The sequence below is a fragment of the Nicotiana tomentosiformis genome, chromosome 10 (assembly GCF_000390325.3).
Source record: "Nicotiana tomentosiformis chromosome 10, ASM39032v3, whole genome shotgun sequence".
Classification (NCBI taxonomy): domain Eukaryota; kingdom Viridiplantae; phylum Streptophyta; class Magnoliopsida; order Solanales; family Solanaceae; genus Nicotiana; species Nicotiana tomentosiformis.
In genome coordinates, this window is record NC_090821.1 from 48,072,805 (window position 1) to 48,084,766 (window position 11,962).

At 39.4% G+C, this 11,962-nt stretch overlaps 2 protein-coding genes across 2 annotated transcripts; both read left to right on the plus strand.

Moving 5' to 3' along the window:
• The first annotated feature begins 1,248 nt into the window (after positions 1–1,248).
• LOC138900130 (uncharacterized) lies at positions 1,249–4,311 on the plus strand. Its single transcript, XM_070186838.1, has 7 exons — positions 1,249–1,552; positions 1,639–1,856; positions 2,121–2,537; positions 2,671–2,722; positions 3,361–3,443; positions 3,525–4,102; positions 4,185–4,311. The coding sequence occupies exons 1-7, from the start codon at positions 1,249–1,251 to the stop codon at positions 4,309–4,311; spliced, it is 1,779 nt and encodes a 592-aa protein (XP_070042939.1).
• Positions 4,312–4,404: 93 nt separating this feature from the next.
• LOC138900131 (secreted RxLR effector protein 161-like) lies at positions 4,405–4,854 on the plus strand. Its single transcript, XM_070186839.1, has 2 exons — positions 4,405–4,520; positions 4,671–4,854. The coding sequence occupies exons 1-2, from the start codon at positions 4,405–4,407 to the stop codon at positions 4,852–4,854; spliced, it is 300 nt and encodes a 99-aa protein (XP_070042940.1).
• The last annotated feature ends 7,108 nt before the right edge of the window (positions 4,855–11,962 follow it).

Below are 11,962 nucleotides of genomic sequence, written 5' to 3' on the forward strand. Positions count from 1 at the left end.
AATCAAATTAAGTAGAAAAATTAAATTTAAGAAAAGTGATAAAGCATTAGCAATAAAAACAAGACCACCTAAATACATATAATTTATTTATAAAATTCAGGGTTTTACATGAAAGGTATTCACTTTTGAAGAGTTGGTTAGCAAGGTTCTAAGGATTCTCCCAGCTTTATGGGAATTAAAAGTCACAGCTATACAGGAAGCAAATGAGTTGGATAAGATTTACTTGATGAGCTGATTGGAAACTTAAAGACTCATGAGATGAGAAAGTTGGAATTGCGCAAGGAAGAACCAAGGAGGGATAAGACCTTGGTTCTTAAGGCATCTGAAGAAGGATGAGTCTGACAATGCTGAACTCGACCTAGCAATATTTGCTAAGTTTAAAAGGTTCATGAAGAATTCCAAAAATGCATCTGAGAAAACGGTGGCAAACCTAAGCAGATTGACAAAGCTTCATACGATGGGTGCTACAAGTTTAACAAGCTAGACAACATGGTTAAAGACTGCCCAATGTGGAAAATTGAATGGAAGAAAGAAAGAGCTGAAAAGGAGAAAAGAGAAATAAATGAAAGAAAAGGGCCTAAACATAGGCAAAATCATAGGAAAAGGATTCACTAAAGTCATGAAACAAGCTTTTCTAGAAGCATGTGAGGAGAGTGGAAGTGATAAAGAGGAAGAGAACGAGGACGAGGCTATAAGTCTTTATGCTATGATAGATGCATACCAGGTAGTGGAGACTGATTCTCCGGTACAACTAGGAATGCATATTGGAAGACCTCCGTTATTTGATGGACACCACTTTGATGAATGAAAGATGCGTATGAAAATGTTCCTTAACCTATAGATAATTGTAAATCATAGACCAATTATCCCTACCAAAGTGGATAGTGAAGGAAACAAATGTAACAAGAGAGAGGAGGACTATGATGCAGAAGTTCGTCAGGTGATCCAGAAAAATGCCAAGGCAAAGGATCTGCTCTACAAAAGTTTACCAATGAGTGTTCTCTACAAAGTGTCCTCTTGCATCTCTGCTCATGATATATGGAGGACCTTGGAGACTGATTTTGGATATGAAAACATTGAAGTTGTTTTAATGGCAATTGGAGAAAACCAATAAGAAGAAGAAGTGATAGGGATGACGGTTATGAGTGATTCAAAGGTTGAAGATGAAACAAACTAGGTAAGTATTTCTAACGTGAAAGAAAATATCCATACTATGTCTAAAAAACAGCTAATGCCATAATAGTGACCATGATGAGTGAGATGGATAGGTTGAGTGATGGAAATGATAAGTTAATAAGCAACCTTTCATGTATTAAACTTGACCTCAAAAACCTTGAATCTGACAAAGCTGATCTTGTAGGACAAGTCAAAGATCTTAAGAACCAGGATCTTGAGCTCACTTCTAAAAATGAGCAGTCACTTGATGCACATGGTATGGGAATAATGAGTGATCTGCAAGATAAGCTTGAAAAGGAATTAAAAGAGCTTAAAATAGTCTTTGTCATGCTAACTGTAGGAATAAAGTATTGCAAGAAAATCTTGAAAAGGCAAAGTATGAACTATCTAGGCTAAGCAAGCGGCATAGATCCTCATATGCACTAAATTGCTTAAATGATAATTCCGACATTAACAAATCAGGAATTAGCTATAGAAAATCTGTACCCAGGTTTGATCCAAAGTATGTAGGAATTTCTGACAACAAGATGTACACTCACTGTGGGAAGGTAGGACACTTAAGAGATACTTGCCCTGCTTTAATTTATGCTCAGTTTAAGAACACCTTTGGCCTTTTTAAAAATGTGAAAAAGGAAAAAGAACCCACAGTCAAGTCCTTTGTCAAAACTAAGTGGAATAAGGTTAATAAGAAAAGAACTATCAATACTCTCCCCTTCTAGGCAAGAAGAGATCTAATTCATTCTTTTTCAAATAAAAAGGGACCCAAGCTTCTCTGAATTCCCAAGACTAACTTGTGATTTTTGGTATAGGATAAAGTGAGAGGAAACAATCAAGACTGGTATCTAGACAGTGGATGCTAAAGGCATATGACTAGTGAAAAGAAAACCTTCCTCTCACTGACAACCTTCCAAGGAGGGAGTGTATCATTTGGAAATGGTAAATAGGGACAAATAACAGGTATTGGTAAGGTTGGTAATTCACTCTCTCATGCTATAGAAGATGTGTACTATGTAGTGGGTCTTAAACATAATCTTCTCAACATTTCTCAAATGTGTGATAAAGGCAATGAGGTAAAGTTTAATTCCAAAATCTGCACTGCCACAAAGTTGGATACTGATGAAATTATTTTGGAAGGCAAAAGACATAACAATGTCTACAAGATATCTATAATGTCTCTTCCTCAGAGTGAGAATACATATTTAAGTGTAGTGGAAGATGACCCATTATTATGGCATAGAAGACTGGGACATGCTAGTCTATCTCAACTCAGCAAATTGGCAGCAAAAGACCTGATTCTTGGACTACCAAAAGTTGAGTTCACATCAGACAAAGTGTGTGATGATTGTGTTAGAGGGAAACATGTAAATTCATATTTTAAATTTAAAAAGGTTGTCATTACTTCTAAATCCCTAGAACTTCTTCATATGGACCTATGTGAGTGAAGAGCAGGGGAGGCAAGAAGTATGTATTTGTCATTGTTGATAATTTTTCTAGGTACACATGGACTTGTTTCTAGCATCTAAAGATGAAACTTTTGATATTTTTTGTGAGTTTGTCATAATGATTCAACAAAAATTGGGTTGTGATATTTCAAGTATAAGAACACACCATGGGACTGAGTTTGAAAACTCTAAATTCCTTGAGTTCTGTAGTAATCATGGCATTGATCATAACTTCTCAGCACCCAGAACTCCACACCAAAATAGTATTGTAGAAAGAAAGAATAGATCTCTAGAAGACATGGCCAGGACCATGCTAATTGCTAGTGGACTGCCTAAGAACTTCTGGGCTGAGGCAGTCAATACTGCATGTTACTTGCTAAATAGATGCATGGTCAGACCCATTCTTGAGAAGACTACTATGAGTTACTTCTAGGAATAAAGCCCAATATCACTCACCTAAGAGCTTTTGGGTGCAAATATTTTGTGCACAACAATGGCAAAGAAGCTCTAGGTAAGTTTGATGACAGAAGTGATGAGGGAATCTTCCTGAGTTACTCACTACATAGTAAAGCTTACAAAGTATTTAATAAAAGAACTATGTGTATAGAAGAAAATATTCATGTTAGTTTTGATGAATCTAACAACATGGCTGAGAAATGTCTACAGGATGAAGATTATGACATAGGGCTCACTGACGAAGGAACCTCTAAGGAACCTGAACAACAATCTTAAAATGGATCAGGGGATCCTAAGGAAGTTGAAAGTGATAAGGAAGAACAAGAGGAAGAGAGAACTACACTGACTGCTACCCAGACAGATGAAGTTGTAACTACTGAAACTGGTCATTTGGGTCACTCCTTAGCTGAACCATATCTGGGCATACAAGTTAGACCATGAAAACATCAGAGCTCACACCCCCTTGAGAACATCATCTCTGATCCTAATGCTGGAGTGCAAACCGGGTCATCTCTTAGAAACCTATGTGCACTTACATCATTCCTTTCACAACTTGAGCCTAAAAACATAAAGGAAGCCCTAAAGGATCCAGATTGGATTATAGCCATGCAAGAGGAGCTGAACCAATATGAGAGAAGCAAGGTCTGGCACCTGGTGCAAAGACCAAAGAACAAAACCGTCATAGGTACCATATCGGTGTTTAGAAATAAGTTGGATGAGCAAGAAAATATCATAAGAAACAAGGCCAGACTGGTGGTTCAGGGGTACAATCAAGAAGAAGGCGTCGACTATGATGAGACATTTGATCCAGTAGCCAGAATGGAAGCTATAAGAATGCTAATTTCTTTTGCTACACACATGGAGTTTATACTGTATCATATGGATGTGAAGAGTGCATTCTTGAATGGTTACCTGAAGGAGGAAGTGTTTGTTAAACAACTTTCTACCTTTGAGAGTGAAGAGTTCCCTGACTATATGTTCAAACTAGACAAGTCACTGTATGGACTGAAACAGGCTCCAAGAGCTTGGTATGGAGTCTCTCAAAATTCCTCTTAACCAATAACTCTGTAAGAGAAAAGGCGGACAATACACTGTTTATGAGGATTAAAGGGAAAAATCTTTTGATTGTGCAGTTTATGTGGATGATATTATTTTTGGGGCTACTAATGAAGCAATGTGCAAGGAATTTGCTGAAATGATGGGGAATAATTTTGAAATAAGCATGATGGCGAATTGAATTTATTTTTAGGGATGCAAAATCAAGTAAGCACCTACTGGAACCATGATCCATCAACAAAAATACATCAAAGAACTATTGAAAAAATTCAACATGGACTCTTCCAAGTCGATTGATACTCCCATTTCCACCGCAACCAAGCTGGACCTTGATGAAGAAGGAAAAAGTGTGGAACAAAAGCTGTATAGAGGAATGATTGGATCACTGTTGTATCTTACAGCAAGCAGACATGATATTATATTCAGTGTGGGACTATGTGCAAGATTTTAGGCAAATCCCAAAGAGTTTCATCTAAAGGTTGTCAAAAGAATACTCAGATATCTTAAAGGGACTCATGATCTATGTATATGGTATCCTAGAGGATACAACTTTGATCTAATTGGGTATGCTGATGCAGACTATGTAGGATTTCATGTTGAGAGGAAAAACACTTCAGGAACAACACACTTTTTTGGTTCTTTCCTGGTGTCTTGGGGAACAAAGAAGCAGAACTCAGTGGCTTTATCTATAACTGAAGCAGAATATGTGGCAGCAACATCCTGATGTGCTCAATTGCTATGGATAAGACAACATCTAAGGGACTATGGTATTTTATTTGATTGTGTTCCTATTTTCTGTGATAATACCAGTGCCATAAATATTGCTAAAAATCCTTGTCAACACAAGAGAACCAAGCACATTGACATTAGACATCACTTTCTCAAAGACAATGTTAAAAAAGAAAATATCTCAATCAATTTCTGTAAAATTAAAGATCAAATTGCTGATATTTTCACTAAGACACTGAGTAGGGAACACTTTGAAAGAAATAGACTGGAACTGGGATTAATCAATACTTCCAACTAGGTTGAACCCCAATGATTGGCTAGAAAAAAATTATAATTAGATGTAGATGGTTGAGTATAATGTGCTTGATTCAGTATCGTGCTTGTCTTAAGCACACACACTCGCCTAGAAAAGTCTAGCTGATAACTATGCCGTGTGATACTAACCTATTATGCTGAAACTTTACTATAGAAATGACTAAGGAGTTGCTAACGAGTCGGTTCTTTGACTCAGGTATGTGCCATCTTGTTTTAAATGATTGGGACTTAATAACTAAAATTACTGCTATACTTAGACTCTCTAATCCTGTTAGCATCACTCCTATTTGTTATCATAGTTAAGCATCAAAGGGGAATCCTAGAGCAATTAGAGTCTAAATACGTTTAAAAATCTAGCAGTCAAAAGTAACCGTTATTAGAGTCCCGTTAGAACTCAAATTCAGTTACCCTCTTTCTTCTAGTCAAATCAGGACTACCCTCTTTAAAAGTCCTCTTGTGATACATCACTCAGACCTCACTATTCTTCTCAAACCCTAAATAAGCACCAGAGAAAATGTGATGACCTGATAGGTCATTTTGAATTTTAGACTTTATTTTCATATTTTATGACCTTGATTAGCTCCGTTTAGTGATTCTTGATTTACATGCGCAATCTGTTTCTTTTTCTGAAAAGTTTTTATGCAAAATATTAAAGAAAATATGAATTTCAACTTTAAAAATAATTTGAGTTGAGCACGGTCAATATTTTGTGTAAACGGACCCAGATCGATATTTCAACAATCCTAGTGGGTACGTAGCATGATTTTGGACTCGGGCGTATGCCCGGAATTGAATTTGGAAGTCCCTAACTTGATTTGACGTGATTTGTTCAAAACTAGTAATTTAAAGGTCTAAAGAATTTCTAAATTTGACCGTAAGTTGACTTTGTTGCTACAGGGTTCATATTTCAATTCTGGAACTTGGTATAGGTTCATTTTACTATTTAAAACTTATCTATAAAATTTGGTGCAAAACGGAGTTGATTTGATAGGATTCGGACGCTCGATTGTAAATTTGGAAGTTCTTGAACTTCTTTGAAAATTTCACGCATTTTGATGTATGATTCATAGTTGTAGGTGTTATTTTGGTGTTTTTATTGCGTGAGCGAGCTCATATTATGTTATTACACTTGTATGCATGTTTGGTTTTGAGCCTGAGGGGCTCGGATGAGGTTTTGAACGTGTTTCAGATGAGTTTGGTTGAAGTTTGAATAGCTGGTGCACTTCTGTTGCTGGCGTAGTCTGCAGCTCTCGCATTTGCGAGGTCTGGATCGCAAATGCGAGCCTCGCTTTTGCGATCAATATATCGCATTTGCGAGGAGGGTCCTGCCATTGCAACTCTGTGCTCTGAGGGAAAATCTTCGCATTTGCGAAGAATACTGTTGTATTTTCGAAACAAATCACAAATCGCGCTCGGAGGTTAATGGGTAATCGAATTTTGGTCCGAACCTCAGGTTTTGACCAAGCGGTCACGAGGTTGGATTTTGTTGATTTTTTCAAAAACGATCAAAATTGGACCTTTTTCATTGATGAGTAGTTTCCAAAGCTTATTTTGAACCATTTGATCGATAATTTGCTAGATTTGGTTGGTTTAGAGGCTTAAAGGCAAAAGCCGTGGTTGGTTGATTTCTTTGATTGCAGAGTGAGGTAAGTGTTGTGGTTAACCTTGACTTGAGGGAATATGACTTGCTGGTCTATTTGCTACGTGTTTTATGTATGAGTATAACGTATATGTGAGGTGACAAGTACTTATGCGTTATTATTGGGTTAAAGCATACGGGTGAAACTTGTTTCTTTGTATTTTATCGTTTCATTAATTATGTTATCCATGCTTAGATCAGATTATTATCTCCTTAATTATTCGTTTCGTATTTATTGCTTATTTCAGAGATGTTGAATATTTTGAAAATTGAAGTTTGATATGTCGGCACCATGTTTGAAGTTAAATCATTCCCCGTATTGTTTATTGATCGGATTTATATTATTGCATGGTGAGGACGAGGGTAAATACACGAAGGGTGATGTCGTGCCATTATATTCGTATTATTGCATGGTGAGGATGAGAGTAAAAATACGAAGGGTGATACCGTGCCATTTCATTCATATTATTGCATGGTGAGGATGAGGGTAAAAGCACAAAGGGTGATGCCGTTCCATTATATTCATATTATTGCATGGTAAGGATGAGAGTAAAAGCATGACGGGTGATGCCGTGCCATTTTCATATCATTGATTTGATTGATTTCTGATTTTGGTGATTTACTTGGTTATTTCATGATTTCATACTTGCCCTATTTACTATATCTTCCCATTTTCGCATGTTCCCTCCCAGTTAGTATTTTATCACTCTTCTTGTTATTTTGCTGCTTTATATACAATTGTACTGGTTTAATTACGTAGGTGTCTTGTCATAGTCTCATCACTACCTCGTCAATGTTAAGCTCGACACTTATGGAGTACATTGGGTCGGTTGTACTCATACTACACTTCTGCATTTCTTGTGTAGATACCGGTATTGGTCCCAGCGGTGCTTGAGGTGCGTCAGCTCGGATCATTTCACACGAAGACTCGAGGCAGATCTGCTGGCGTCAGCAGACCTTGAAGTCCCCTTCCATTTCCCACTTTTACTATTTATCTCTTTCGAATAATTGTATTTATTTCAGACTTTGTTTGTAGACTTCTAGTTGCTCGTGTACTCGTGATTTCGGATTTCTGGGAGTAGAAATTTTCACATGGTTTATATTAGCACTGTGTTAGACTTGGCTTTTATTTCTCGTTGAATATCATTATGCGTCATCACGACCCTGAGGTTGGGTTTCCGGGTCGTGACAAGTTGGTATTAGAGTACTAGGTACTTAGGTCTCACGAGTCATGAGCAAGCTTAGTAGAGTCTGGAGGATTGGTACGGAGGCGTCTGTACTTATCTTCTAGATGCTATGGAGTTTTAGGAAAAAAATCACTTCTTTCTTTCCCTATTGTGCAATTTGATTCTATCATTGATGTTTGAATCATTCCATTCTTGTTCTCTCGCAGATGGTGAGAACACGTACAACATCTACAGAAGGGTAGGAGCCGGAGTCCCTTGTTGCAGCCACTACCAGGGGTAGAGGCCGAGGTCGAGCAGAGGGCGAGGCAGAGGCAGAGCTCAGCCTAGAGCTTGAGCAGCAACACCCACAGTGGAGCCTGAAATTGAACATGAAGAGCAGATCCCAGCTCCGACAGTACCTGTTGGACCAGCTCAGGTCCCGAAGGGATTTATAGTCACTCCAGTGCTTTAGGACGCACTAGTTTGCTTGATGGGCCTTAAGGAGAGTGTGGCCCAGACCGGTGCATTTCCGGTGGCACCAGCTGTCTCTCAGGCTGAGGGAGAAGCACAGACTCCCGCTACTCACACTCCAGAGCAGATGGCTCCCATATATCAGACTCAAGCCAGTTGGGGTAGTTCAGCCGATTGTTGATGCACAGATCGGGGAGAGGCCCGCGATGTCTACTGATGGATTGAAGAGATTGGACAAGTTCACAAAGCTCTTCCCTATGGTGCACCTTCTTATGACCCACATGACTATTTGGACCATTGCCACAAGGTGTTGTGCAACATGGGTATTGTATAGACCAATGGGGTCGACTTTGTAGTGTTCTAGATGATCAGTTCTACCAAAAGATGGTGGAGAGATTATGTGTTGACCAGACCAATTGGTTCGTCTTCACTTACCTGGGATCAATTTTCGCAGCTATTTCTGGAAAAGTTTATTCCTTTCACTATGAGGGAGAAGTACCATAGGCGGTTTGAGCGCCTGCCGTAGGGTAGCATGACTGTTTCCCAGTATGAGACCCGATTTGTGGACCTAGCTCGCCATGCAGTTATCTTACTCCCTACTGAGAGGGAGAGAGTGATGAGATTAATTGATGGACTTACTTTCAGTATTAGGCTACAGATGGCCAAGGAGTATGTAGTTGATATTTTGTTTTCAGAGGGCCGTAGAGATTGCTAGACGGATCGAGATGGTTCGTGGTCAGGAGAGGGGGGTGGTATCAAATAAGAGACCTTGTCATTTTGGTGGTTTCAGTGGTGCCTCATCTGGAGGTAGGGTTACTTTTGATAGAGGCCATCCTCCCAGGCCGTTTCAGTCAGTGCTTCAGGTATCCTATGGTGCTTTAGGTAGTCGTGGTCCTGATGTATCTCATCCTGAACAGCTAGCCTACAGTGCACCATCGGCTATTATTAGTGCACCTCCGATCCAGAGTTATCAAGGTGGTTATCCAGGTCGACAGGGCCAGTTTCAGGTTCAGCAGTCACAGTAGCCGAGGGCTTGTTATACTTGTGGAGATCCAAGGCACGTTTCTTGATTTTGCCCAGGTTATAGGGTGGCATGCCACAACGTAGTTCTCGTGCCATGGTTACGGCACCGGTTGCTTCACCGCCCGCTCAGGCCGCTGATAATTATGAATTTTAACCACTTATTAGTACCTTCTTGCTTTAGTTTTAGTTCGAAAGTGTTGATTTATGTTCCCAAAACTAATTAAAGTGTGCATATTGTAGGAATGTTGGAGATGTGGAATCTAATGAAGAAATCTAACTCTAAAAGGAGTGTTCTGGCCCATAAGGCAAGAGCGGACGCAACATACCAAAAGTGCGGCCCGCAGAAGAAAGCGCAGATCGCAGAAATCTCTCTGTGATCGCAGATCTGGTGCTGAAGCTCAGTTGTTGATTGAAAAAAAGTGCGGACCGCATAAAATTTATGTGTCCGCAGAACATGGTCGCGCTAACAAAAATTCAAAAAGTATAGAGAGTGTGCAAAATGACCAAGACTGAAGCCTTGCCAGAAGTGCGGACCGCACATAAAATTGTGTGGCCGCAGAAGCTGAAGTGCAGCCGCAGATCAAATGGTATGGTCGCAGAATCCCTCAACTTGCAGACTCGAGCAAAGTGCGGACCGCACATAGAATTGTGCGACTGCAGAACCTCCCAAAGGGCATTTTGTCACCGAATTTTGGGCCACTATAAATAGACGAGAATCACATTTTTAGGTCAAGTTTTGTAGTTTTTTGAGCTGTAGCCGTTGTAGTTAACCACTTTTAGTAACTTGTGATCATTTTGGGTCAAGAGCACAATAGTTTATTATTTTAATTTTATACTAAGGCTTTTATTAGTGTTTCTTCTTTATTTTCTTCTATTTCTACTATGAGTAGCTAGACATTTACTAGGGTTGTGACCCAACCCTAGTGTGTAAACCTTATGTGTAATCAATCTAATGCTTGTTTATGATTGGGTGTTTGTTATTTAGCCTTGTTCATGCTTTAATTTTAGAATTAATGGTTGCAAGCATTGATTCATGCCTTTTTGACTTGATCTTTACTTGAGAAAGAGAGACCTAGTCTAGGAAAGCTTGGTTAACAAGAAATTGGGCTAGTTAAGGATTTGACTAGCCTAATTAATTGAACTGGAGAGAGGGAAAACCCGACTTGAGCTCATATCAACTATTTGGCTTGATACCCATTTGGGCTTGAGAAAGCCAAATTGGGCAAAATCACTCTATGACCGAGAGGTATCGAGTGGGTTACTTATAGTTGAGAGCTATTATATACCCAATCACTAAAACAATTGTTAACGTAATTAACCCATTAGGCTAACACCTAGGCGAAGGTTACATCCCTAGGCCTTTTACCTATTTGAAAATAACCAAAAACAATTAATCAATTTCTAGTTCCATTTCTCTTGTTAAACATTGATAAAATAGTCTTTAGAAGTAATTTGCAAAACCAACTTGTTTGGAAGTGTATTTAAGCTATTTCTTCTATATGGATCAAGTGTACACTCTAACACCCATTCTTAGCTCCCTGAGGAAATCGACCCCGACTCATAGTTGGTTACTATTCTTCCAACGGCCTCTTCCACTCATTGTTGAGTGTGGATTGAGAGTGGATCAATTTTTGGTGCCATTGCCAGGGAGTTATTACGGTGTTAGATATATATATATTTGAGTGTGTTTTTGGAATATCTTCTTTCCCTTCAGTGTTACTAACTTATTTAGAAATCATAGGTACAAACATGGCGAACAATGAGCTCGAAAATATGCCTTTGGGGGACTTGGACGGCGAGGAGGAACAACTCAACGAGGTACCTCAAGTGCCACAAGCTAATCGGAGAGGCGGGGTACCATAAGACAACGTGCCCGTTCCACCCCCTCCTCTACCACATCCACCACAAGCGGCTCAACACCGGATATTGCCCAACGAAGGTTATGCTAGTGCAATAGTCCCTCCCCGTATTGGAGAGGGAAACTTTCAAATCACCAATGGGATGCTCACTTTACTTGAGCAACGGGGCTTCTTCACCGGTGCACCAACCCAAAATGCTTACAAACATTTGAAGCGCTTTGTGGATACATGTTGGGGGAGAAAGCAAACTAATGTTTTCGAGGATGCATTGAGGCTAAGGCTTTTTCCCTGATCTCTATGGGGGAAAGCTTTAGATTGGTTGGAACATTTTCCGAACCATTCAATTCACACTTGGGATGAGTTGGCGGCCAAGTTCATTGCTAAATTTTTCTCCCCCGGGTACATGGCTACACTTCGAGATGAGATCTTGGCATTCAAAAGAGAGCCGAATGAACCACAACACAAAATTTGGGAGCGCTATAGAACAATGGTTAAGGAATGTCCTAACAATATTAGACGGAAAACATTTTGCAACAAACCTTTTATCGTGGGATTAACACAACCAACCAATGTGTAGTGAATCAACTAGCCGGTGGGAACTTTATGACTACACCTTATGCGGAAGCATGT

Excerpts from the sequence above, each read along its gene's own strand:
- LOC138900131 (XM_070186839.1), top strand. The coding sequence starts at position 4,405 with ATGGACTCTTCCAAGTCGATTGATACTCCCATTTCCACCGCAACCAAG. Across the intron at positions 4,521-4,670 it reads GGAATGATTGGATCACTGTT|AGGATACAACTTTGATCTAA; the intron begins GTATCTTACAGC and ends ATGGTATCCTAG.
- LOC138900130 (XM_070186838.1), top strand. The coding sequence starts at position 1,249 with ATGATGAGTGAGATGGATAGGTTGAGTGATGGAAATGATAAGTTAATA. Across the intron at positions 2,538-2,670 it reads ATTGTGTTAGAGGGAAACAT|GTACACATGGACTTGTTTCT; the intron begins GTAAATTCATAT and ends TAATTTTTCTAG. Across the intron at positions 2,723-3,360 it reads TGAAACTTTTGATATTTTTT|GGGATCCTAAGGAAGTTGAA; the intron begins GTGAGTTTGTCA and ends AAAATGGATCAG.